This window comes from Numida meleagris, chromosome Z, assembly GCF_002078875.1.
Source record: "Numida meleagris isolate 19003 breed g44 Domestic line chromosome Z, NumMel1.0, whole genome shotgun sequence".
Lineage (NCBI taxonomy): Eukaryota > Metazoa > Chordata > Aves > Galliformes > Numididae > Numida > Numida meleagris.
Genome location: NC_034438.1, coordinates 17,095,032 through 17,120,733, shown reverse-complemented (window position 1 = coordinate 17,120,733; position 25,702 = coordinate 17,095,032). Strand labels below are relative to the sequence as shown.

At 41.6% G+C, this 25,702-nt stretch overlaps 1 protein-coding gene across 2 annotated transcripts in view; it reads left to right on the top strand.

Annotated features, from left to right (window-relative positions):
* PLPP1 (phospholipid phosphatase 1) overlaps window positions 3,483-25,702 on the top strand; it is a 55,662-nt gene continuing 33,442 nt past the window's right edge. Inside the window, exons 1-2 of one of the 2 annotated variants that reach the window (XM_021379590.1) lie at window positions 3,483-3,832; window positions 25,223-25,374. In XM_021379590.1, coding sequence (XP_021235265.1) covers window positions 3,775-3,832; window positions 25,223-25,374 — 210 coding nt within the window. In that variant the 5' untranslated portion in view covers window positions 3,483-3,774. Of the gene's footprint in view, window positions 3,833-17,984; window positions 18,140-25,222; window positions 25,375-25,702 lie in introns of both variants that reach the window. The other variant, XM_021379589.1, reaches the window with a different exon arrangement.

The window sequence follows — 25,702 nt, the reverse complement described above, 5'->3', positions numbered from 1 at the left end:
ATCCATCCAGCCCAGTACTGCCCAGCAGCACCCAGCAGCAGAAGTTTAAGGAGTTTAGGAAGCAGTCTATGTGGCACTTGTTTCCAGCACACCTTTCTAGATGTAGGAATTAAGAAGTTCTGACGCTTCCTAAACTACAGAGATCCACTGTTTAGCAGTGGACCCATCCCCTAAAAGCTTACCTCACGCCTTTTGGCCCTTTTGTGATGTTGTGCCCCGCAGCAACCCGAGGCAGTGAATTCCACAATATTCCCATGTTAACAAGGAGCCCTGTTGTCTGACACCTTACTTAGCTTCTCACTAGTTCTCATCTGACGCAGATCAGTGAATACTTCCTATGTTTTCATCTTCTCCTCACATCTCATGATTTCTAGATCTGTACGTTATTAAGCCTTGTATGGGTTACCTTAGAAAGCCTTTTCCCCTCCCAGCACTTCCTTTCCATGTTGAAAATTCCTATTTTTATCTTTGTTTATATATATATATATACCGCTGTACAAACATTCTAATAATCCTTTTTTGCCTTCATTTGAGCTTTTTCTGTTTCAACAATTTGCATTTTGACGTGGGATCGCCGGTATTCAGGAATGTGCTGTAATGACACTGTATGGATTGCTATCAATTTCTTCCCTAGCAGCTCCCACATGCCAGTTGAGGCGGCGATCTCAGCCGAGCACTGAGCTGATGGCTTCCCAGAACCATCCAGGACGACCCTGTAATCTCCTTCCTTAGTGGTAGCAGCTCGTTTAGAGCGATTGACTTCTGCCGCAGATCAAGCTGCAGAGAAATAAGCCTCGGAAAGTCCCCTCATTTACTACAGTTACTGACCTTTATGAATGTTAACTGCAGTTAAGGGTCCTGTTGGGCCGGTACTACTCAATTAGCATACAAGTACCACTAGAGGCTAATGACAAACTTCCTGAGAGTTTAATCCTAGCATACACAAAACTTTTAAGGAGGATGGGCAAAATACTGAAGATCTGTGATTTCTGGAAGAACCAGGAGAAAACAAAGAAATGAACAGGGCTTTAACTTGGCTTTAGGGTTCTCTAAATTAAGGGAAAAGAGAAATAAGACAATGAAATCACCTTACCAAACAAGAAGTGAGAGGTTAAGATACTTCAGAGAGTCTAAATACAAGAGAATAATACTAAACTATTTAATGAAGGGATAAAATATTGCTTATAACCTTTGTCTGTTGCCTTAATTTTACTCATATCCCAGCTCAAAAATGTTCTTTAGCATAAACCTTGTGTAACATATGGGCAGATCTGCTCTGACACCAGTAGCTTTCAGAGGACAGAATGGAAAAACATCCAGGAGCCTTGCTGCTAGGGACAGGCATATGCTACTCTGAGTGTTGTTGCTGAGAGATATATTTTATGTTAAAGGTAATTAAGCTTTTCTTTTTTATTATTTTATTTTTATACAAGTAAAAGTACTTGTGTAAAATAATCAGTTGTTTTGTGTAAAAAACGACTTTTGTTGGTTTTGTGTGTGTGTGTGTGTAAAATAACCAGTCACATGCCTAAGGATACAGCATTTGCAGTAATGCAACCTGTGCAATTATTTGGCCTGGAAGGGCTTGTGTTGGTGTGTTTCCATCGCTGATACCTAGCCACAGAGGAAGGAAAAGCCTTCTGAACACTTGGCACAGTGCAGAGCTGAGCTGATCCCTACTGAGTTATCAGCTGGGGGTTTCCAGGACATCTGCCAGCCCAGTGGTGGGAATATGGTTGCGACAGCAAGGAACATATCCCTTGTGCAATGGAAAGTTTGGAGAGGAACTTTGTGACCAGTTTTGTCCCTGAATTCTGTCAGATTTGCTCGTCCCTCAGGCAAGCTGTCTCAAGGGTGAAACAGATGTAGAAACTGCGAGGCAGTTAAATACAATTAATTCCTTTGCTTGCAAATTCTGTGCTGCTACAGTCCGATTTCCAGGTGTTTTAAGCTGTAGCATACAATCCTCTGGGAAGTGTTCCACTTAAATTAGCAGGTGCGATGTCTTTGGTCTCTATTTTACTGCACCGGGCTTTGAGTTGGGAGAGCTGTTTGGTGTTTCGTATGAGCAAGATGCTTTGGGGCTGAAGAAAGCAACTACAGCAGTTGTGCATGGAACATTTGCATTGTTCTTTTTTTTTCCCCCAAAGTCTTGCAATTTTGGAGGAAGTTTCCTCCTGCTACTTCCAGGACCAGCAGACATCACAGACAATCCCTCTGTGTGAAGGGCAGGCTGAATGCTTCCCTTCAGGAGCACTCTCACAAACAGGCCCAGGTCTTGCCCCTGTGTGGCTGTGCTACAGCCTGTGGTTATGTTCTGTATTTCCAGACAACTCTGGAGCTGCTGCGTTGTGAGATCACCATAGAGTGCTTGCAAAGGAGAACGATAGATAGATGTAGGAGGGCAGTGAAGCGCTCAGAGAAGCTGTGGGTGTTCCATCCCTGGAGGTATTCAAGTCCAGGCTGGATGGGGCCTAGGGCAGCCTGATCTGGTGGGTGGCAGCCGTGCCCATGGCAGAGAACTGGATGTACTTTTAGGTCCCCTCCAACCTAAGCTATTCTATGATTGACTGATTCTATGACTCCTGTCAATAACACTGCACTTGAAAAAAAAACAAGGAAATTTGTAATTTCTGGAGACACATGGTGTGATTTGTAGCTGGCTTGCTTTCTGGATGTTGAGGTGAAATCAGAAAGTATTTCATACGCTGCTGTACAGAACTTTATATATAGATTCTCCATAGAGAACTGCTTATGTAGTTCAGACAGTGTGCTTGAGTTGGCAGTACAGCGCACTGAGGGACATTTCCATCTCAAGTGCTGGTTTGTCTTGCTGATCCCCCAAACCTGTTCCTCAGCCGAAGACCCCAGGAGAAGCTGTCTACAGAATTTGTAGGTGGAATAGATGAGAAAAGGCAGAAAATGTCATGCCCCGTGCTGGAAGCACGGCTGCCACGCACCTCAGAGAAGAATGTGCCCTGCACTGAGTAGGAGCAGCGCTGGTGAACCATGCTGCCGTGTGGCAAGTGCTTCTACAACCAAATGCAGGCCTTAGGACATTTGTAATCTGGGTCACTTTTGTTTCAGAATAAAAGCTTTTCGCAAGGAAAGAAGTGTCGAGTTGGGACGAAGAGGGGGGTTTCTCTGTTCCTGTGTGATTTTCCGGCACTACTCGCGGCGGGAGAGGCCCTTTCCCACTGGCGGGTGACAAGGCGCCGGGCCCTCGCTCATCCCCTCCCGCGGGGAACAGGCACTCCCCGCCCGGCGCCGCCGCCTCAACGCCTCTCACAGCGCCGGCAGAACGGCCGCTCTGCAACGCGGGAGTGGAGAATGACGGCGGCCCCCTGACGCGAGGCGGGGCGCGCACGCCGGAGCTACATGCCCCGCCTCCCGTCCGTCCGTCCGTCCCCCGCTCGGAGGAGGGGCTCCGCGCCCCACACGGCTGCTCCGCGGGGCGGGGCGGGGCGGGCGCCGTCGGCGGGCCGGGCCGGCGCCTTGGCAGCATCCGCCGGGTGGGGCGTCCCGGCGGCGCGCGGGGGCCGGGCGGTGCTCCTTCGCTCCCGCCTCCCCTCCCTCCGACCTCCCCCCCGCCGCCTCCCTTAAAGCGCGGTGGGCGCCGCAGTGGAGGTAGTAGCGCAGTGCGGGTGTAGGGCGGCGGGGGGCGGGCGCCATCGGTTCGGGCGCGGCTGAGCTTCCTTGCCCGCCTCCGCTCCGCTCCCGCCCCTCGGGCCCGGGCTGTCACCGCGTGAGGAGGAGCCGCCGAGCGTCGCCAGCATGTTTGACAGGACGCGGCTGCCCTTCGTGGCGCTGGACGTGATCTGCGTGGTGCTGGGTAGGTGGGCGGGCGCGGGGCCCCGGGCCTGGCGTCGGGCGCTCCGTGTCCCGCGGCGCTGCCTCCCGCACGGCCCCGCGCTGACCGCATGCACGGCGCTCCCCCCGCGTCCCCGCGCCTCTCCCCTCTGCCTCTGTCCGCTCCGCTCCTTCCTTGTCCTCCTCCTCACTTCACTGCCACCGGAGAGCAGCCCTCAGGAATCTGGTCACTGGCTGCCTCCGAGCGTCCCCGGCTCTTGTCCCGGCGGGGTCGGGTCCCAGTGGAAGCGGCAGGCAGGGCGGCAGGCTGCCAGCGCTCAGGGCTGGGTGAGAGCTCCGGAGCGCCGGGAGCTCATTCCTTTTGTTCTCTGATGTTCCTTCCCGCAACTCCCAGGCTGGCCGGCCAGCCGGCTGTGCCGGGGCTCCCTGCGGGGAGGGGAGGAAGGGATCTGCGGCCTGAGAACGGCTGCTCGAGAGGGCTCGGAGCTGCCCTGAATGAAGAGCCGGGGACAGCAAGAGGGATACTCCTCGTGCTGTTGTCAGAAGTGGCACAATAGGTGTCGTGCGGCAAAGATTCACGTCGCTTCAAGGTCTGAGTTGTGTGCTTGCTCAGTCGGACTGAGCTCTTGCTGCAGGTTGAGGTCTGAAGTGAAATGTGTTGGTCAGAGCTGTCTGTCTGTGCTCACGCCGCTGAGCAGCCGGCGAGGGGCTTTGGTGCGGGGCTGCGGTCAGGTGTTGGACCACAGCGCTGCCACTGCTTCCCTGAGCTGGCTGGCGCAAAGAGCTGCTCCCTGCTTGCTTGTCTCTGTCAGTCTGTCTCTCCTTCTCTCTGAGGACTTCAGCTATGACCTGTCAGTTGTCATTCTCTTCCCTGTAATCACACAGTATAAGCAGTGATGTTAGTTATTGATCAGCGTAGGCGATTTGCAGTGCTGTGACTCTCCTGGACATTTGAGTGTTGCAAACCAGGGAAGCATCTTTGTTTCTGACAGACTGCTTCTTGGTGACTTGGAGGAACCATTCATAAGGTGTGTTTTTTTTTTTTTTTTGACCATTCTTAATCTTCACTCTGTAATCAAAAGAGTTCTGCACTTCAGTGATAAAGCTGGGCATGCTCTTGTCGTGTTCAGCAGGCAGTGCTCAAACAGGTCTGGCTCATTAAGTCTGTCTTGCTTGTAGAAATCTCTAGCATCAGTATAAAACATATGAGCCATGTTCTTGCTTGCTTAGGGTGGTGATAGGTTCTAGATGCAGGTTGTTAGCCTTCCTACTTGAAGGAACTAAATGGCATTCAATAACAAAATCCATGGTTGACGGGACTTTTTTTTTCCTCCATGCTTCCCCGGTAGGGGAAGATGAGGCCAGTGCATAATATGAAGCACCTTGACATTTGTGACTTTAGAGGTGCTGAATTAACAGGTTTCAGTGAAATTCCATTTGAGACAAAATAACAGAATGGAAGGAATTGGATAGGTACTAGATGAAGGACTGAGTTCTTGTCTCTTCCTCTTCTCCTTGGCTCCCACATAACTTGGGGGGGTCCTTAGAAGATGGGGTTTAAGCTTGTGTGTCTAGAGGGGGGGATCTGTTTTAATTTTTCAGTATAAGAAAACCGGTTTTCATCCTACTTTGCCCTTCCCCCTACTCATGCATTTTGGTATCTGATGAAATGGCCTAGGTAACTGCCCAGATAAAGTATCTTGCTGCTAACCTGATACATAATATCTCCACTAAAGAGACTGTAAAGCCTCCAAGAGGAGTCTTCTGTAATGGTGTAGTAAACCAGCTTCAGTTAAGGACTGAGCTATGTCGTGGTGCAATTGCCTGTTCTGCCTTGCAGAAGGCTACCAGTGCTGTGCTTGTGACCCTGAGGTAACTCTTACTAAAAAGCAGTTTGGCTTGCCTCTTCTTTTCTCTTCCTTCTCCCACCCCTGCGTTCTCTCTACCAGTGAAGATGGGTAAGAAAAACAATAAACTGCATTGTCTTAGCAGAGAAGAACAGAAAAAACAAGGGTATTACTTCAAGTAATGGTGACCTGACTTGTGAGGTCACTGTGAATGTAGATGACTGGCTGTATGTGGTGTGACTTGTTCTTCCAAACATTCCTTGTGCAGGTTCAACTTTCCCAACCTCTTAGAACACAAGTATTCCAGAAGGGGAGGAAGAGATAAAGAACCTTCTGGTGAGATTTTGTGTGTGATTATTTTTAAATTAGTTGATTGAAAGGTCTGACAAGTGTTGAAGAAGGAACAGAGGGAAGAGATCAAATTGCTAAGTTCAGGTCAGAAAAGAGCAGGTTAGAGTCTCTTGGTTAATGTAGTGTCAAGCCATTGGACTTAGGTTTCAGGCAACCAAGCTGACCCAAAGTTGCTCTTAACTGGCCTTAAAGGAAGCTCCCTCCCTGTCCACCTTTCTAGCTGGTAAGGAAGAGAGAATTCTGGGATGGTATTCTTGAGCTATATTTCTTATCAGAATGTTCATTTTCTCCTAATAAGCATCAAACCATTATCTAATCTAAAAAAAAGCCCGCAGGCTGTGGACTTCTGCAGTGTGTGCTGTTAGAAGCAGAGCAGTGAGGAGGCTGTGTGCTGCAGTGCTGGCTGTGTGTGTGCTGCATGGTTGCACACAGGTCTGCAGTGGTGCTGGGGAAAGTTCCCTTACTCTGTGCAATCCAGTAGACATCAGTCAGCAACGACTCCCTTCTCTGGAAAGCATAATGGCCAGGAGTGCAGTGTTTCTTTCGCCTGCATGGTAACATTTACTGCTTGTTCCTCCTTATTTTATTGACAGAAAGGCTTTTCATATGGCACAACACAAATGTCTAGGACTTTCATTCAATTTAAACAGTAAAGCTGTTTTACGGTGATACTAAGAGCTGGGCTATTTCTTGTTTGTTACATGTTCACACAGATAAATAACAGCTTATAAGAATGAATTAATTTTGGTTAGTTTTTGACTAATGTCTTCAGCAGGGATATTATTTGACTGTATTGGGCTCCTTCTTAAGGCAGCTAGAAAACACCGTAAGAACAAAGTTGGGAATCATCCTAGAAAGAGTGAGAGAGTATTAAATATGTTTACTTTTAGACCAAACTCTTTAAGTGTAAGTCAGGCTAGTATTGGAAAAATGTAATTTATTTACTTTAGAATTAAGTTCTGCAGAGGTGACTAGGGAGTAAGGAAAACATTCTCTGTGAAGCTAGACTCTAGGACAACTCATTTCAGGTCTGTGTTTGGTGCGATTCTTGTTTAACTTCATTGCAAGGATCAGGTTCAACAGAACTGTTTCCCATCCTCTTCCCTGAGTTGTCAGTGATGCTGTAGCTATTGTTAGCAAGGAGTGTACTTGTCGCTGTGATTACTCCTGTAATGTAAGAATATGTACAACCTAAAATTAGGAAATTGATGTTTTTAATTAATAAATAGTTCAGGCCTTCACTCTTCTGATCCTTCTGCAGTAGGCTGGAAATAGTGCTGAACTAATTAAGTACTCAGTGGTGGTTTCAAGATGCCAGCTGAAAGCTTACCTGCTGCCTAGCTGTTCTTTTTCATTGGGATTGTCCGCTTCTCAAGTATTTAAGCTCCCTGAACCACAAGTAGTAAATACAAAAAGAAAACAAATCTGTAGGCAGCTGGTGGTGGGGAAGATGAGATGGTGGCAGTCTTAATTTGATGTCCCCAGACTACTTTTAAGTTCACTTGAGTAAGAGAAGAAGAAATTCTGTTCTTCCAAAAAAGAACATATTAACAAAAATAAAATACAAACTGCTTACATGGCTTTCTTTTTCTCTAAACACTGACTATTTAGATTGCAGGGATATGCTGTGATATGGGGCAATACAATATAATACCAAACGTGTACAGAACAGGCATATTTTCTTTCACAATATGTGTTGTGGGGAAGTGAGATGGCTGGACCACTCTGTACTCCCTGTACAATATTCTTGATTTAAGTACTGTTATTCTGTTCTGAGAGCATTCGTTGGTGAAGGCAACGTTGTGCAAGACAGTGAGGTGTTGCTGTTCAGTGAAGAGAGGCCTGCTTCTGTGTGGGTTAGAACTTCCTGATTGATTGCCCTAGTTCCAATAAAACCTCCTCCCCTCATGCTTCTGACTCATGGATACATGGGTCACCATTCTTATTTTCCACATCATGTATATGCTTAACCTTTATATTTTTTCCTCTAGTGCTTGAGTTCACAGTTAAGCCATAACAGATTCATGTCAAAGAGCAGCTTATCTTCAAATGACACTGTCCACTAAGTACCACAGGATGGTATTCAGTAGGACTCTTAGGTTCATTGGAAACACATTTGTCACCTGAAACTCAGAAAGCCTTCCCGCTCACACAGTGCTTTCTTGAACACATAAGCCTGAATTTTCCAGCTGAGACACTGTTCCTTGGTACTTTATATGGAGACCCTCTCTGTCTTGCTAGGAATCCTACGGAAGAGCTTCCAGTTAGAACTTGGCTACTTAATAAACACTTCAAAGCCAGTAGTCAGGTTCTTGCTTTACCAGGTGTTGCTGTTAAGTGTTATCTTGTCCTCTGGCTTACCTCTGTTCTCAGGAGAGAAATTCTAGCACTTGCCTCTAGCAGCATAATGTAAATCCTGATTCACCTTCCAGTGACTTCCTATGAACCAGATCTTGAACTTAGCACTATATTCTTCATTCTTGGTAGAGCAGAGGAAGATGCTTCTTGGCAAATGTCCTGGTGTGTTTTCTTTCAAAGAGGCAGGACGACTGACTCTTGCAGCATACTAGTGTAAAGATTGTGCCCTTTGTTCAAGGGAACAGAAGAAAAGGTATTCCTGTTTCTATATTCTATAGAAAATGAAATACTGCACCACAGCTAAATGGTAAAATAGCGCATCCTTCATTGTAGAAATGATTCTGCCTCATCTTTATAGCTGCTCTGGTGCAAGCTTGAGCCTGTGCTGATTTAGCTCATTGACATGACTTAAAAGAGTTGGATCACATGAGCTCATACTAACGAAAAGCACCTTTGTTTGGCATCTGTGTAGTCACAGCCCTGGTCTAAGGGGCCAAAATGCTGGTTGAATGTTGATGCCTAGTAGTGTGTAGGAGAACTTTTGTGCTGACCAAATGCCAAAGATCAGGTAAAGCTGTGATAGCCCACTGTCTGTGAGCCTTCCTGAAGCCATGGAAGGGGGTAGTGTGAAAGTGACATAAATCTGATAGGTACAAGATGACAAGAGAATTCTCACTCAGCAGCCTTCTGAATAACTTAGATTTATGCCAGACAAGTGAATACTGCTTCCAGAACTAGACCAGGAGAATTTAAACAGCAAAACAGACTCACTTCAGATGGTAGAGAAAGGGAAACATTTTGTTCAGCACTTTTTCTTTTGATTTAGAAGCTTATTGGCAAGAAAATTATACTACGCATAGAAGGGTGGCTGTGAACTCTATCAGGGATTCACTGGTATAGGCTTGGTTACTGCTGTGTCTGCTCTTGAATGGGAGATGGGCTCTTTTACCTATCCCGTATCCAGCCCTCCCCTCAGAGGAAGCCTGTCTTTCTTGGGGACTAATCACATAAAACAGATCTCGTGAGGTGGCTTTGAGATGCTAGCTAGCCCTCCTTGGTATAGAAGAAAGGGTTACAGTTCTTTGCCACCTGATCCCTTCCTAGAGAAGGAGAAAGTAGGAGCTATACTGAACCAGATCTTTGCCCAATCTTTTCCCTAAGCGTAGAAGTGATTATGTATAAAATTTCAGCATCTTGGTGTCTGTCTTTCTCTTTGAATAAGTTGTATTTTTCACCCTCTATCTTATATTATGCATTCTTATCCTTCTATAACTTGGTTCTTTTGTTGCTGATTATAGTAAGCCTGTTACCGATTCTTCGATAACTGAGCACTGGGATGTTAAAGAACATGTATGTGTCTGTAACTGTAGCTTCCTTACTTTCAGGTATCCAAAAGGCAGTGGATTCAGATTACCTTAAGCTGAAGGGGCTGTTTTGGCAGCTAGTGAGATGAGAGAATAGCTTCAGTCAGGAACCGTTCTCTATTAAAGACCCCAAAATGACTTCTCGGTCAGCTTATCCCATGTGTATTTACTTGGTGTTTCTTGAGCAAGCTCTGTAGCATTTTCCCAAGTCAGTGAAATCAAAGCCTGAATTTTTCCTGATTCAGTGAAATCAAAGTGAGCCTATACTGCAGCGCTATTATCCAGTTAAAATATTCCAGCCCAGTGTGGCAGCTGGCTTCAGAGCTAATGAGATTCCTGGGGAATGGAAGTGCAATTATTTCTGCTTGTGTGCTTGCTTCCCATTGCTTCTTTAATCCTAGGATTCTATCAAGATAAAACAGTGGTGATTTTTCGCTAGAACTGGGAAGCTACTCCTGTTCTATTGTATGAGCATTGGAAGATTTCTCTGCACGGTGACTGTATTAATCATTCAAGAATCAAGAGCAGTATTATATAAATAGTTACTAGTTCTGGTTAAATGAATATTGTGTTCTCCTGAACCAATACAAAGCAAGTGCTCTGATAACCCAAAAGTATATGGAACGCTATTTGTTACTTTTCCCTTTTTAATTCTGTTTAGTTCCAGCTTAACACAGAGTTTGTTCTCAAAGTAGCTACATGCTCTGAGGACATTAAGAGTGCCATGGAAGGGAAAAAAAAAAAAGAAAACAACAAAAAGCCCAATGCTTAGAAATACTCATTATAAGCAAAATGGCATGCAGCACTGTGTATGTGTGAAGTCCTGGTTGATGACAAAGTATACAGTTTTATGGGAATATCAAGTCCCTTTGCAACACTACCATTGTAGAACTGTAGTTTGTTAAAGCACGTTTAAACATTATGCTTGTAAGCCTCAGTGAGGAAAAGAGCGTTTATATTCCAAACAAATAATTTCCTGTTTTTCTAGAGACTGAATGGTATATTAGATCAGGATGTACGTGAAATCATCTGTAAGTCTCTTGCTGTTCACCTCCTCAAAACAAAGATTAAAATGGAAAAATAGTTACAACTTCTGGAGTTTAAAAGAACACTGGCCTTAAATGACGTTTGAAGCTCATGTCAACTGCAACTTTAAAAAAAATAATAAATTCCTCCCTGTCTTGCTAACAGCCAAATTTGACATTTCAGTTTCTTTTGCTATATTGTGTTCACTGTTTGTAAGTGTAGTACTTTAGATAGATGGTTTGTAGAGGATCTTGATCTTAGGGAGTGTGTATGAGGTTTTATACCTGTGGGCTTTTAAATTTTCTATACCATACAGTCAAAGCCTTTAATAGGGCACATAATAAAGTGGTAAATATTTAATTTCACCTCAGTAGGAAGAGTTATAGTTCTCCCTTGTTCTGGCTGCAGCCAGCTCACTTCTTTTGAGTACTGCAACAAAGAAGCTATTGATGTTTCCCTTCCCATCCCTTTCCCACTCTTACCTTAATCTTTTTTTTTCCCACTTTTGGCAATTAATCTGTTGGTCTTTATAACTGACACCTGACAAAGAATAACAGAAACTGGCCTGTCCCTGCTGGGTGAACTGCTGATAAATTCCATGTGATTGTCTCTGGGCTTACTTAGCTTGGACCTCCTCTACCTGCTGACCAGAAGCTGAACCCAACAGCACAGCCCTTGCTTGTGTCCTCCAACAGGATCACAGAAGCCTCTTGGTTTTCTCTGCACTGAATAGAGCAGTGAAGAGATGAGAGAGTAGTATATCCTAGCTCCTTCTTACTTTGTACTTGTACTTCACTAAATGCTCAGAGAGAAGACAGCTGTGGGTTTTTGCACTTCCAACAGGTGCTTCTAAAAGTTCTTCTTTTTTTTTTTAAAGTTGATTGTACCATCTTTGAGAGTGAAATGCAGAATTAAGAGAATACAATTCACTTGTTTAAAGAAGAATCAGGTGGACAAATGTTGTGTAACACAGATAAGTGAATTAATGCTACCATGTAGTACTAAATAGTTGAATGCTGGGAAACCATTGATTCAGATGTAGTTTACTGCTAGTAAGCGACTGGAATGGAAAACATGCTGTCCTGCTTCTAGGCTGGCGTAGCTCAGAGTGAAGTTTCCTTTGCCTCCTGCCTCCACCACCATTGCTATTTCTTAACTAAAGCATACGGCATGGGGAGGGAGTCACTTAGTGAAACTACTGCTAGCTGGCCCAGGCTACTCATCTGGCTTTTCTGTGGGGCAACTTGCACATAAGAAAATAATTCAAAATGCTGTCCATCTACAGTTGCAAATTTATTTCTGTCAGCATAGCAGAGATTCAAATGTAGTTTGGTCTTTACAATGTGTTTTCCTGGACTATCAAAGCCTAGCACAGCTTCTGGTGTTACCGGAATAATTGGTGTGTGGGTGTTAAAAATACTTTTAATTCTTTGGGGTAGAAAATTAAGATTTAAATCTGGTGGGAAGGTTCCTGACACCTCTCAAGGAGGCTACTCTCGCTTCTCATCTAGTGAATATAGCATATTGGCTTTCTTTTGTCCATCCCTCACCTTTAAGTGTCAAAAGTCTAAACACTTTTTTTCTTATTTTTTTTATCCTCCTTTCTCTAGTAGTTTTCTGTATTCCCACTACATCATCCCTTAGAGCTCCTGACTGCCTATCTCTTAACTGCTCACTGAAGAAACTTCTTCAGCATCATTGTTTTTTCTGCAGAGAATAGTTTCTTTTACAGGTGCTCCAGAATTCACTCTAGTAGCATGAGGTCGACCAGTCTCAGTTTCTTTAAGTCTCTCACATACCTCCTTGCTCTAGCTTTTACATTCCAAAATGAGCAGGAAAGCAAACATGTCTGTCCTGGCTGAAAATAAAAGGACAAATACATCTGTAAGAGTAGGAAAAAATCTCATTTCTCCCTTGCTTGCAATAATGGTTACCAACTGTAGAGGTTCAGTTCAGAATGACACCATTTACATGGACATGGGGCTATGTAATCTCATATAGAAACACTGTGGTAAGTTTTCTTAATGAGTAGCTGATAACTAATCTGCTTTGAAGATAGCATTTGTAATGTTCTGTGGAGATTATTCCAATACAGCCTAAATTCCTGTTTGACAATTCTTTCCCCTAGTTCAGATGTTAACTGGGGCTTTCTTTTCAAAAGCCAAAGCTAATTTCATGCCAGAGCATCACCATCAGAATGTAGTGATCCTACTTTCAGAATAACTTTAGAGAAATATGAAAATTAGTCTCACTTTATTTTAGTAAAGCTTCTTTTAAGTAGCACTTTTGAGCTCAGTATAGCATGACTAAAATCTTTAGTTAATAGTCAAGCTAGAACATTCTCATTTTCTGTAGGTACTTGAATGTAACTTCAAGTCTTCTGTGTCATGGAGAACTAGAGTCCACAATTTGCAGAAGCTTTTAAGATGTCACAGATCCTAAAATAAAGATTATCTTCATCCAATGATAAGGAAGCCATTAGGTTAATTAAAGGATGTTTACAAAAAGTAGTTAATTACTTTGAACTACTTAAAACTGGGGAGGAGAGTGCCTTCTAGCCATTTCTTTCATGAGGCATTTAAGCTGATCTGAGACTATGGCTGGCCTATCCTACCTTCCATAGTCTTGGGTATTTGTTTCTATTTTGTACATTATACCAGTTTTAGTTCAGCACTCAACTGGATGAGTAAGATCAATGTTAGATGGATTTCCCTTATTTTTTCCTTTTATTTTTTTTTGAGTGGGAGGCAGGTTAATGTCAAAAGCTGTTAACATTACAATAACAGGATAGCAGATTAGGACAGTCTAGGCTGTCTTAAGTTGCTCTTAAAAGCATGACTAGAAACTTCTGGAGCTTTGGGAGTAACACTCTTGATTCTGAACTAGGTAATACAGTATAGAATGAGAACAAAAATTTGAGTCTTTAACTATAAAACCTAAAAAATATACTTAATCTGACACATTTCTCTAAAACTGTGTCCGTATCCTTGAGGAAAGGGTTCCTAAATTACTTATAATTTGCAAACACAGTATTTTCCATATCTGAAGCTGTTTCCTGTCACACAGTATTCTCTCAAATATTGATCTTAAATATTATGGCAACTGACAGCTGTAGCAGAGGCTATCTCATCTATAAATGCTAGGATATTTTTCGTATGTTTAGATAAAGATACCTGAACATGAGTCAGCAATGTGCCCTTGCTGCTAAGAAGGCTAATGGTGTTCTTGACCGCATTAGGTAAAGTACTGCCAGCAGGTCAAGAGAGGGGATCCTTCCCCTGTACTTGGTGAGGACACATCTGGAGTCCTATGTCCAGTTCCATACCCCCTGTACAAGAGATAGCAGACCTCCACTAGACTCAGTAAGATGATGAAGGGCATGGGGCACCTCTTACACAGGGAGATCTGAGACTGCTCTTTCTGGAGAGGAGGAGGCTCAGATGGATCTCGCTAGTATCTATAAATACCTGAGGGAGGGGTACCAAGAGGACAGAACCAGGCTCTTTTCAGTGGTGCCCAGTGCCAGGATAAGAGGTAGTGGGCACAGACTACACTCCCACCCCGTACCCCATTCTTCCTTCTTTAAAGGCTTTTTTTTCATCTTATATTGTACCACCAAATGTGGATAAATGCAAGATCCTTGAATGCTGTTTATATTACTGTGTATTGTCTGTATGTTCCCAGTGGAATCTGGTCTACAAGTGGCTTGAACTTAGAAGCTAGAGTTGTATTTTCTTGTGAGTTCAGTGTAGTCCAGTGTAACTATTTAGGGTAGCTTAGCTTTGCACAATGTATATAGCCTTGTTCTTAGCAGGTCTAGCCATAAACTTAAAGCTGTTCCTTCCCTCCGGCTCCTGTTTGGTCATTCCAAAGTCTGAAAGTCTTGACAGATTCAGTCTTCATCCTGTGTTCTTTTCTACTCTGGTCCACGTGTTTGAGGCTTTTAAACTATTCTGTCATAGTTGAAGGCTTCAAATTTCTAAGGTACTTTTTCCTATTCAGCTTCAGGAGTTAGTATACGTGTCAGAACTAGAGCAGTGATTCAGAAGCACTGTAGTTCCTTGCTACTATCAAAACAACCTGGAATCTGTTGGTCACTGGCAGCTGACTAGATCAACTAAGCAAACTTTAACAGAATAGAGAAACACCAATTCTGAGGCTGAAGCATGGGGAGTTTCAAGAAGCAATCTTTTACTGTTGAAGGCCATGTTTTAGGGGAGATAGTGTCTTTGGGGATCATAATGGCTCAGTCATCTTAACTAGATCAGAAGTGTACCCATGGAAGTTACTTCTTCTGGATAGGAAAGGAGGAAGAAGAGGTACATTGTGAAGAAGGCAAGGTGCGAGCACTGGTCTACAAGATTGCCTTTTAGCTTTGTAATCTTTCATGTGATTGTGGTCATCCTTTCCTCCAGTTTGTAAAAGCTAATGGATCTGAACACATGCACATTCCTCAAAGTTCAGTGTGCAGTCAGCTTGCTTAAAGGTCATGGAGAAGTTTGGCATCTGTAATGGTAATACTGGTCTGTTACGTACATTAATGTTACTTTCTATTGTGAAAACTTCAGAACTGTTTGTCTGTGGTGTCTCTCCCTATAAAATGAGAAGTAGTAAAAACATTGCTACTATTTTGGCATTGGTTAACTTTCTACTAAACATTATTTTCCAAAATCTGCTAATCCACTGTTGGAAGACAGTGTATCATTTAGATTGCAAAAACAATTTTAACAGTAATGTAAGAAATGAGTATTGGCAGCTAGTGTTGAATGTATAACCAGCTTCTTCATGTTCTTTTACTTTGGAGTGCACGGATGAATTTTGCAGTCACTTTTGTGAAACTGTCCTCATCTGACTCCACTTGCTGTTTTTCCTCCCCATTCCACAACTTCCTAGTCTTAATTGAAACCTTTTTCTTAATTTAAACTCCAGATTACATACTTCATGTGCTTTTAATAATGTAATCATGTCACTTTATTTTTACAAAAATATACATCCTTTTATGTTGTTGGAAAAGATGTAGAAAGAAACAAAAGAGTAAGAACAAATACTGAAATATGGAGGCAGAAGAATGTGGATAACTTTGTTATACAGGAGTTCTCACTAGTTTTTTTTCTCATTGTTTGTTTAGGAGAAGGTAATTTCATGGGAAGAAAAGAAAACTTCTATAGTTTACTCATAATTTAGTGAAAACTGGCCAGTGAAAATTGAGCACAACATTGTCAGAAACTTTCCTTAGTTGGAAAAGAAACAAAACAATAAAGTGCCCTCAAGCTTCTTTCTTAACTAGGTTACAGAGTGAGTAATTCTCTCCTGTTGCAGTTGCACAACAAAAAGCCTCCTTATATTCAAATGAAAAGTTATTTTGCTGGTAGGCTTAAAATGTTGCTTGTCAAACTCCTAATGTACTTTCTTTTTACTCAGTTAATGGCTCTCTTCCAATTCCTAAATAAATCTTTCTTGGAAAAAAAAAAAAAAGCATGACCCAGAACTGTAAACCTGTGTACATTAGTGGCAAGAAATTTGGAATCTGTGAGCTAGGAAACCTGTGATATTTGCAAGTGCTGGAGTGTCTTCCAGCTTCTGACTAGAACACTTGGAGAACGTATTTTGGCAGCTGGCAAAATGAAATAGCCTGTTCTAATGAACCTAAACTCAAGCACCCTGAAAGAAAACCCAAGCAAAACACAACAAAATCTTTTTGTAAAAAGCAGGCAATGCTGGCTTAAAAAAAAAAAAAAAAATTGAGCTGGAAATGTCATGGACAGGTATTGAGGGGAGGAGGGGGGTGGGGAGAAGGAAGGAACCTCAAAACCTCGAAACCTCTTGGTGTTGTAGCAGTTTTTCTTGGGGAAAAAAGAGGTATTTGTGCCTTAAGTAGTCACCTTTTGAAGAGCACCAGCTACCATTTAAAGAAAACATGAGGATGTGATTGTTTCCATACATGACCTCCGTGGTAGTATTTTGGTAACCTGTTTGAGAAGATAATGCTATTGCCTATTTTGTACAGTCCTGCCAACCCCCCCATCCTGACCCTGGGTATGGAGTGCCAGAGATGAAAACAGGAAACTTGGACTCTGACTTAACATTTGTGTAATCATGCCATGGCCTTGGACACCTCAAAACTGGCTCCAGACATGCTAACACAGAGCAGCCTCTTTTGGTCCTGAGTGAACTTTGAGTTCTTCAGCATGGCTTCCTTCCTCTCAAAGGGCTGAGAATCTTGATCAAGGAGGAATGAGGAAATAAAATGGCAAACTAGGATTGTCCAAGCTCATTGCTCCTGCAAATGTCTATTCTGAAGTTGATTCTCACTTTGACAGGAACAGGGCCTCAGCAAACATATATTTCAGAAGCCACTGATGGCTTATTTTGGCCGTGACTGCCAGTGTAGTGGCAGGGAGCTTTGAAAAGAGGAAATATGTTGATATGTTGGGTGGTATAAGTTCAAAGAGCTGTCATTTGGTCCACAGTTTCTATTTTCATGTTAACTTAGTGTTATTTGCATGCAGAAATCTTCTGAAGTATATGAAAGCTGTGTAAAGGCAACTTTTAAAACTAAAGATCTCTTGCCAGTCCTAAGTGTCCCTGTTTCCTGCCGGTGTCTGTGAAGTTTTCTTGTTCTCCTTACCTGCATGAAACATACCTGCATGAAACATACTTGCACGGAATCTTTAACTACCCTCCTCAAAAGAAAAAAACAAAAAACAAACAAACAAAAAAAACAACCCATAAACTGTGTGTATCTTTTTTCCTAGTTTCCTGTAAATATTGGCTAGATTAGCTTGTAGAACAGGGCTGGTAATTCAGATACAAGCCAATGTCATGGGTTGGTGGTGAAGGAGAGAGCATAAAAGGGCATATAGAAGGCAGCCTGCCCTCGATAGCTGGCTGGTCAGGTGAGTGGCGAATACTGTTCTTAAGGATAATCTTGGCTCCGTGTGTGAGAGCTCTCCTTTCTGATGAAAGGACTTTGAACTCTATACTAAACTTCTGCATCTGGTGGGTAATATCAGAATCTTTCTGAAGCAAACTTAAATATACAATAAATTTCTATTAAAAAAAAAAAAAAGGTAAATACGTATGTTGCATGATCATTTACTGTGGCCTGGGAAATTTGAGTTTTGCATGTTTGGTATCTTCTTCCATGCATGTTTAAAAATGGTTTTTGATTTAACCACATGTATTGTTTTTTTGTTTCTGTTGTTTTTGTTTTTCCTTCCCCCAACAGCTGGCTTACCCCTTGGTGTTCTAAACTTGGCCAAAATAAAACCGTATCAGAGAGGCTTTTTCTGTAATGATGACAGCATCAAGTATCCGTTCCATGACAGTACCATCACATCCACTGTCCTCTACACAGTGGGGTTCACCCTGCCCATTTTATCTGTAAGTAGCTAATATATAGGGAGAATTGGTGATGGGAGTAAAATGAATACCTTCCAAGATCACGGCACTGCGATTTTACTGAGTTGAAGCCAACAGAGAGGTTATAAAGGTGAAATCCTGTATATATGGGATCTTATTTATAAACAGCCATAAGAATGTGAAAGATGCAGTTAGCTACTTCTGTCTACAGAAAATCTGGTACTAATCTCTAACTGCTAGTAACTCTAATCTTATTTGCTTCAGGAACAACAACAAAAAATGGAGTGAGGATTTGCTGCATTAGTGAGCCTAGTTCATTATCTTTGGGGAGAAAAATATTACAGAATTCCAAAATTCTACAAGATAAATAATCTGTCTTTTGTTCACAATGAGTTAGTCTAAATGTTTGCGGTGACAAGATTTCCGCTTCAGTGGAGTGCACAAATCTGTAATTAATGAGTGTTGCTTCCTTATACTTCCACTGAAATTAGTTGAATTTGAACATGGTGGTTTATGTTTTAAAAAGTGTGATGACTCCTTAAACCCTTTGAAACAGGATACAGAAGCTGAAAATCCAGAGGCTTGCAGAAAAGAAGCTTAGTCTTTTGAAGACCACCTGATTTTTTTTTTTTTTTTTTTTTTACAAAGAACGATTTTAACTCTGTAGTGGGTTTCTTAACAGTATTTTAAGCCTGCTTGTGTATAAGTTTTAGTAAGGTTTGAACTGATTTAGAGAACCAAAATCTAGCTACTTAGAAGTTCAGGCTAGTTCTATCTTGTCTGTCTGCAGTGGCTGACCAAGCCATGTTAGAGAGTCATAATTGTTGCTAGTCTTCTGAGAAATTTGATTGTCCAGTTAATCAGGAGAAAAGTTAGGCTGCCCACAGAGGCTGTGGGGTCTCTTTCTCTGGTGACATTCAAAACCCACCTGGATGCGTTCCTGTGTGACCTAATCCAGGTGTTCCTGCTCTGGCAGGGGAACAGGACTAAGATCTTTTGAGCTCCCTGACATTCTGTGATTCTGTGAAAAGTCTATGTTGAACTGGTTAAAAGATGGAATAGTCATTTAAAACAACTCAGAAATCTATGCTTTATTACTCAGATTTTTACTTTAAATGCTTGTTTATTAAAGCTTGCATTCACTTTCTCACGCAAGTGTGATATAATTGTTATCAGTAGTATTCAGTTCCATCTTTGAGGAAAATAGTCTGCAGCTTTTCAGTTTGCAATAAGTTCTTTTTCGCAAGCATTCATGTGTATCTAAATTAATGTGTAGAGGTGAACTAGCAATAGCATTCTGAGGCAGTTTTGAACTTTTTAAGTAACTGAAGTGCCTCTTTAGATTATGCGTTGAATTGCTTGATTATTTTTTCTTTAAGCTCCATTTTCATATTTGAAGGAGTTATTTCTGTACTAGAAGGTCAGTTAAGAGTGTCTTTTCTATTTTTTTTTTCTTATTTTCTCTCTAAATGGTTGAGGGACTCCTAACCTTATGGCAAATTTATGTAACTGTAAGCTTCCAGGAGTTGGTGTGGACTACTACTGCAACTTCAATTGACAAAGTATCTGAAATTATAAATTTTAATAAGACTTATCAGGGATTATTCTGTTCTGATACCATTTGGCTTCTGTTATACTTGTAGGATTCTCACAGTAAAATTTTGTTGCCTCTGTGCAAAGAGTTGGAATACATAATTGTAACTATCACTTCCAAAAGGCCTCTGCTGTAGGGAGAGGGAGGAAAAATTTCAAGTATTCCTCATTCTGCAACAACAACAAACTTATCCAGATCATTTTTTTTTCTTCAATCTGAGTGTTTTATAAACCTTAAAGAAAGACAGATTTTTCTGGAATCTAGTGAAGAAAAAGGCAATTGCTGTGTATACTACTGCTGTGTTTAGATAACACAGTAACCTAACTGACTGTCATAGTCCTGGTTTTGGATTCCCTTTTCCTGTTCTCTTAAATGCTGTTCTACTAATGCAAGAAGTCTAACTGATGCCTAGTAGATAGCTTGGGTAATGTTTGTGGTGCTAGAGGTCTGGAGTCAATGAACTCCTTGTAAAACATCATTTTCATAAAGTAGTGGAAATTGTTATAGGATAAAAGTAAATTACAAACTTTTTCTGAAAAAGAATCTGCCTCTGAAACTGCTGAGACTCTGTCAAAGCGAGGGATATTTAAATTGTATTTAATTGCTGGAACTGGGAAGGCAAAGAGAATAGGGTTGTAGAATGAATTCTGGAATTGTCTGTAGGCAGTTCTTTGGCTTTTTGCAAGAGATGAAGAGTAACCTTTATGCCCACTGAAAACTTGAGAGCTAAGGTGAAATGTTCAGCTACAGAGCGTAAGACCTAGGTTTTTGTCACTGAATTTTGGGTGGATTCCAACTGAATGCTTTCTAGTTTCAAGCTTGTCATTAGTCAAATGGAAGGAGGAAAGCTGATCAGGCAGGGAACAGGAGAATCAGACATTCAGACTGATTTGTTGTACTGGACAGTCTCATTGGAGGCTTGAGACCTGATTCCAAGGCAACTTATGTTTTTGGAAGTAGTATGTTAGTGATCATCTTCAGCAAGAACAGAGCTAACTCACAAAAGCGTATTGGAAGTAGCTCTGATTGTCTACATCTAGTCAAAATCTTATCCTGGCAATAAGACTTTGTGATGGGATCTGTCTTATAAAGAAATTCACACCAATAATAGCATCTAATCCTAAGCAAGGAAAAGCTGATAAATTGCACTTCTGTGCAATCTTTGTCCTGATATCAGAGTTGGACAGGACGTTTGTTCTTAAGTTGTATTTAACCTCAGCTCTGTCCCCTCACAAAACAGAAAGAAGAACTTGTGGTAAAAAGTTGAAGCAAAAGGAAAAGATAGCTGCATTATGAAAAGCAAATGGTTATTTGGATAGTCTGTCTTTCATCCTCTGGCTCACCTGATCACATCTGCTCTTCTGCCTTAAGCAGAAAATTACTTGTGCAGAGAGTTGAGTTTTTTACACTTTTCTTCTGGATGAAGTTGAATAACAAAATATTGCAGTTGATCTTGATGACCCAAGCATTAATGGCATAATTCTGCTTCTTGCTAGATGCCTTCCTTAGCCATAATGTTCCCTTTAAGAAATGGAAAGTAGAATTGTCTTCTTACCAGAAGAAGTGAAAGTCTAATTTCATCCACAAAGAGCTGTGTGATACCTTTAACAGCTCCCACAGAATGTGAGCGATTGTATGGAGTGATTCTCTGCTGTAAAGTTTTAATCAAGTTGTCACAAAGCACATGTTTCCAGACGGGAATTCTGGTGTTGTACAGATGAATACTATGGATGTTTTGCTGACAACTTGCAGTGAATCTCTTAAAATATGCAGGGGAAGTGTTCAACTTGCACTTTCTGATTTGAATTTCTGGTGTAAGGAGACTTAATCTCAAAAAAGTACTTATGGAATCTTTTTCATAGGAAGATTAGGTCTTTTCTAGTTTATAGCTATACTAATGAAGTTGACATTAGATTATAGGATCGAAGTGGTGGTGTCTTTGCTGTCTTTATTCTTTTTCTCAGTCCACTGAGACAAATCCTTTAATTTTGTTGCCTTTCTCTAGAGAAAGACCGTAGCTATCCAGTGCTCATGCATAGATGCAGGAACCTGATTAAGATTAGGAACATGAAAAGAGACTTCTACAGGATATTCACAGAAAAGTGGAAATACAATCAGTCAGAAATTGCAACAGCTTGAGTGGAAATCTAATCCATTAGATTGGATGAGTCAGACTGTATTGGACAAGAGAAGCATGTGATGCAACTTTAAGAAATACTTAGTCTTATCAACTGAAGTTCTTGTATTTTTGCTTATTAAATTCTGACTAAAAGGCTGTTTCGGGATATTCACCTCACTGTGAATACTTGTAATTGCTGTTTGTATTTGTTATTTATGACTGTCTTTAATGAAATCGTGCTGTCCTACCTAAATTTTACTGATTATGACTTTTGGAAATGGAGACTTTTGTGTGACTCCTAATTAAGGAGTTTTTGCAAATACTTAGTGATCTTCAGCTGTAGAAGAGCTTCCTCAAAGCTCTTTGGAGCAATTCATTCTGTAGATTCATACCTAAAACTGGTTTTTCAGTAGTCCGCTCAGAACCTGAGCTATGAAAGAGGAGACATTTCAACTTAATTTAGTTGGTTCCTACTTGCTTAAAAAGCAAAACAAACACAAACTTTGAGTTGTTCACTTAACTATTTGGTTTATGTTACCTTGATATAGGATGATGCTGCAAGCAATTACTGAGATTATGCAGTAATTAGTCTGTATTGAGTGAGTGAGCACATGTTTCAGACACCTTTTCTTTGCAAGGAAGAATGCATTTTCAAAACATAACGAAACAAATATAACCCATGCTCTCTGGAATCTTGCCTTCTTCACGCTGATAAAAAACTCTAACAGTGAGGCAGGGATAGGAGGAAATGAGGAGTAAGTCACCTTGATGCTATTTCTCATAAAGCATATCTTTAAAAAGAGTAATGCATAGCTGGTGACCTGATGCCAGTGACAACACCTGACTAGAAGAATGGAGATGTTAGGTTTTGATAGCCATCCAGACATGGACCTGGGCACCATGCTCTGGGTGCACTTTCTGAGTAGGAGTTGGACCACACAGACCCAGAAGTCCCTAGGCCATTCTGAGATCTGTGTTTTTAGGCTGAACTCAATTTTGTAAGCAACTGCTTTATGCAATGGAATCTAATCTAAAAGAGTAAATCTGTAAAAATCACTCAGTATGAAAATAAGGCTTTTCTTTAAATCTTCACTTCTTTTTAGATTTAAAGAAATGTTAAATCTTTGTGTTAGTATGTGTGCAGAGCAAAAACAAAATTTTCATTCCCTCATTCTTAGTCATGTTGACAAGCAGCAGGTTCACTCGTGCCACACAATGTAGCTAATTACCAAACAGCTGATGATGTACAGGTGTGCTGTCATAACACCAGCACAGGGAGGGCAGAAATGAGGGCTGGGCTGTGGTGTCTTCCAAATTCATTTTGTCCTTATTATTATTAGGATGAATGGACAGCTTTTTTTTTTCCCCACTGATAGAAAGGCTGTATTTGCACCGAACATCGCAGGTGAGCTCTCAGGGCTCTCTGCTGGCAGGTGTCTGAATGGTTCAGTGTTCTGGGGAGACTTTGGCTTGGCTCAGCTCTTAGCCTGTGCTCCTGCCCTTTTTCTGCTCCACTGGTGTGCCTGGATGGCTTCCAGCACTAGGTCAATCATAGTTTCTCTGGCATGGAACTGGAAATAACTCCTCTTCACAGTGGCAGGTTTTCTCTTCCGTGGAAGTAGCAGGAAGTTCTGCGTGCTATTGACTTCTGTAATTGTAGCAATACAGGACATGTTTGATTGATCGTGATGTGCCCAAGTATCCCAGCTGGGCACTACCAGGAGCTCTGAACTACTGATCTATGGCCGGTGCTGCATCACACTCATCAGGGATCACTTCAAGGAAGTTTTCATCTTAGGAGTCATTAGCTTGTTGTTTATTCTTCTGGTTTTAAAGTGAAGCTGTTATTTACAACAGACACTTCAACATGATGTAAAGAGCAAGATCTGAAGCAAATCACTAGTGTAACTGAAGTACTCCTCATCTGTGCCTGGCCCAGGAGTCAGCCTTAGTTCGGAGGACTTTGTTGGTGGAGATTAAAGAGAGAAAGGATTTTGAAAAGGATCCTAAGTCTTTTTATTATTGTAAAACCTGACTATGTAAATTGGTGTGCCCCAGCACCTCGTACCACTCAACTCTTGCTCCTTGATTGCTATGGTTTTTTATCCATCCTTTTTTTTTTCCTGCTTTTTTGTTGTTGTTATTGTTCTTTCTGTATTTACTTTAGTTTGTAGATGCTTACTTGGGGGTGGTTGGTGTGTATATGGAAAAGAAGACCTGGACTGTGTCTCCTCAGAACCTCTGTCAGGGCAAATGTGACTACAACAGCGTCCTTCTGGCAGGCAGCAAGGAGGCTGTTTTTCATCCTTGTGATAAGGATGGTAGATTGGTAGATAAGGAATGCTTTCCCCATGCAAATGACTTCTTTAACTCTAAGCTGGTATGCATTTTGTATGTGGTACTACTGAATTCTGAGCAAGTGCTCTTAAGCACTTAATGTCACTAGGCTGTACATCCCTAAGTTTTTTAAAAAAGACTGTTTTGTTGAATGTTCTTGGTAGCCTCCTGCTTCTTTTTTTCCACACGATCTCTTCTTTCTGAGGTTACTCATCCCTATACAGGCAGTGCCTGCAGAGTCTGTGTGTGTCAAGTCTGGAGGATCAGGCTTAAAAAATGTGACTCTACTTGTTTGTGGGAATTTTTACTCTATTTTGAGCTTCTTGTACACTTTGCTTTCAAGTGACCAGTTTTAGTTAGTGTTGCAGGTCTCCTGAGCTACAAGCCATTTCATCTTCTTCTTGTGCTTAGGATGAGTCAGAAACTTATTTTGTGGAAGATAGGAATAAAATCTCCAAGCCTGAGGCTGCTGGGCATGTGCAGTGACCACATTGTTCCTTGTACCTATCCAGTGTGTGTGTGAAGCGAGGAGGCTTCATGCATGCACAAGTAGTCAACCCTTCCCCTCTTCCTAAAAATTCCCTCTGCTCTCGCACTCCCTGAGGAGCACCCATTTTATGCTTTTATGTAGTGCAGTTTCTGCTCTCCTAATTTCTAAATCTGGCCAGAGAAAACGTAAAGGGACAACTGTTGCTCACTTCAGTATAAATGAATAGTGGATAATTGTGGCAGTAGCAGCAAACTGAGTAACTCAGTGGTTGTCACTGAACTGTTTACTCATTCATGGTTTCAGAATGCTTTCATGCTGTGTGATGTACCACAAATGTGAAGGTGAAAGAAATTCTATCCTCCTTCCTTATACTTGTGTATATGATTCAGCAGCCTTCCTTGGGAGCTGCAAAGACAAGAAAGCAGTCACTGGGCAAAGTGCATTACCTTCTGAATTGCTGCATGCCTCTTCCTCTTTATGTGCTTCACTTTGCATACGTGGGGGTGTAATAATCACTGGCGATTAAATGTTGCTTTTGTAATGTATTTTTTTCCTTTTTGCTAGCTGGCTTGCCTTTTGCAATTCTCAATTCAAGACGTATCCCCTTCCAGAGAGGAGTTTTCTGTAGTGATGAATCCATCCGGTATCCATACAAAGAGGACACCATTTCTTATAAGTTGTTAGCAGGAATAATTGTTCCTTTCAGTATAATTGTTGTAAGTTAAACTTTTTTTGTTCATTGCATTTGATTTCAATGGGGGTGGGAAGGAGGGGGAATCTGTTAATACAGATCTCTAAAACTATTCTGTAGGATTTCTCAGCTTCAAAATAATGCCCTTAGACTAGGGGTGAAAGCAGCAGTAATGGTGTTCTAAAAAAGATAATTTGAGAAACTTTCTGCTATTTGAAGACAAATAAATAGAATTGGAGAACAGAAAAAGAACATGGTAGAACGATGATGACAGCAGTTTTTTTTTTTAAGTGACTTAATTCTATAGTTTGAGATTTGGAAAATTAGTTTTTTATTGATTGAGAATAAGACAA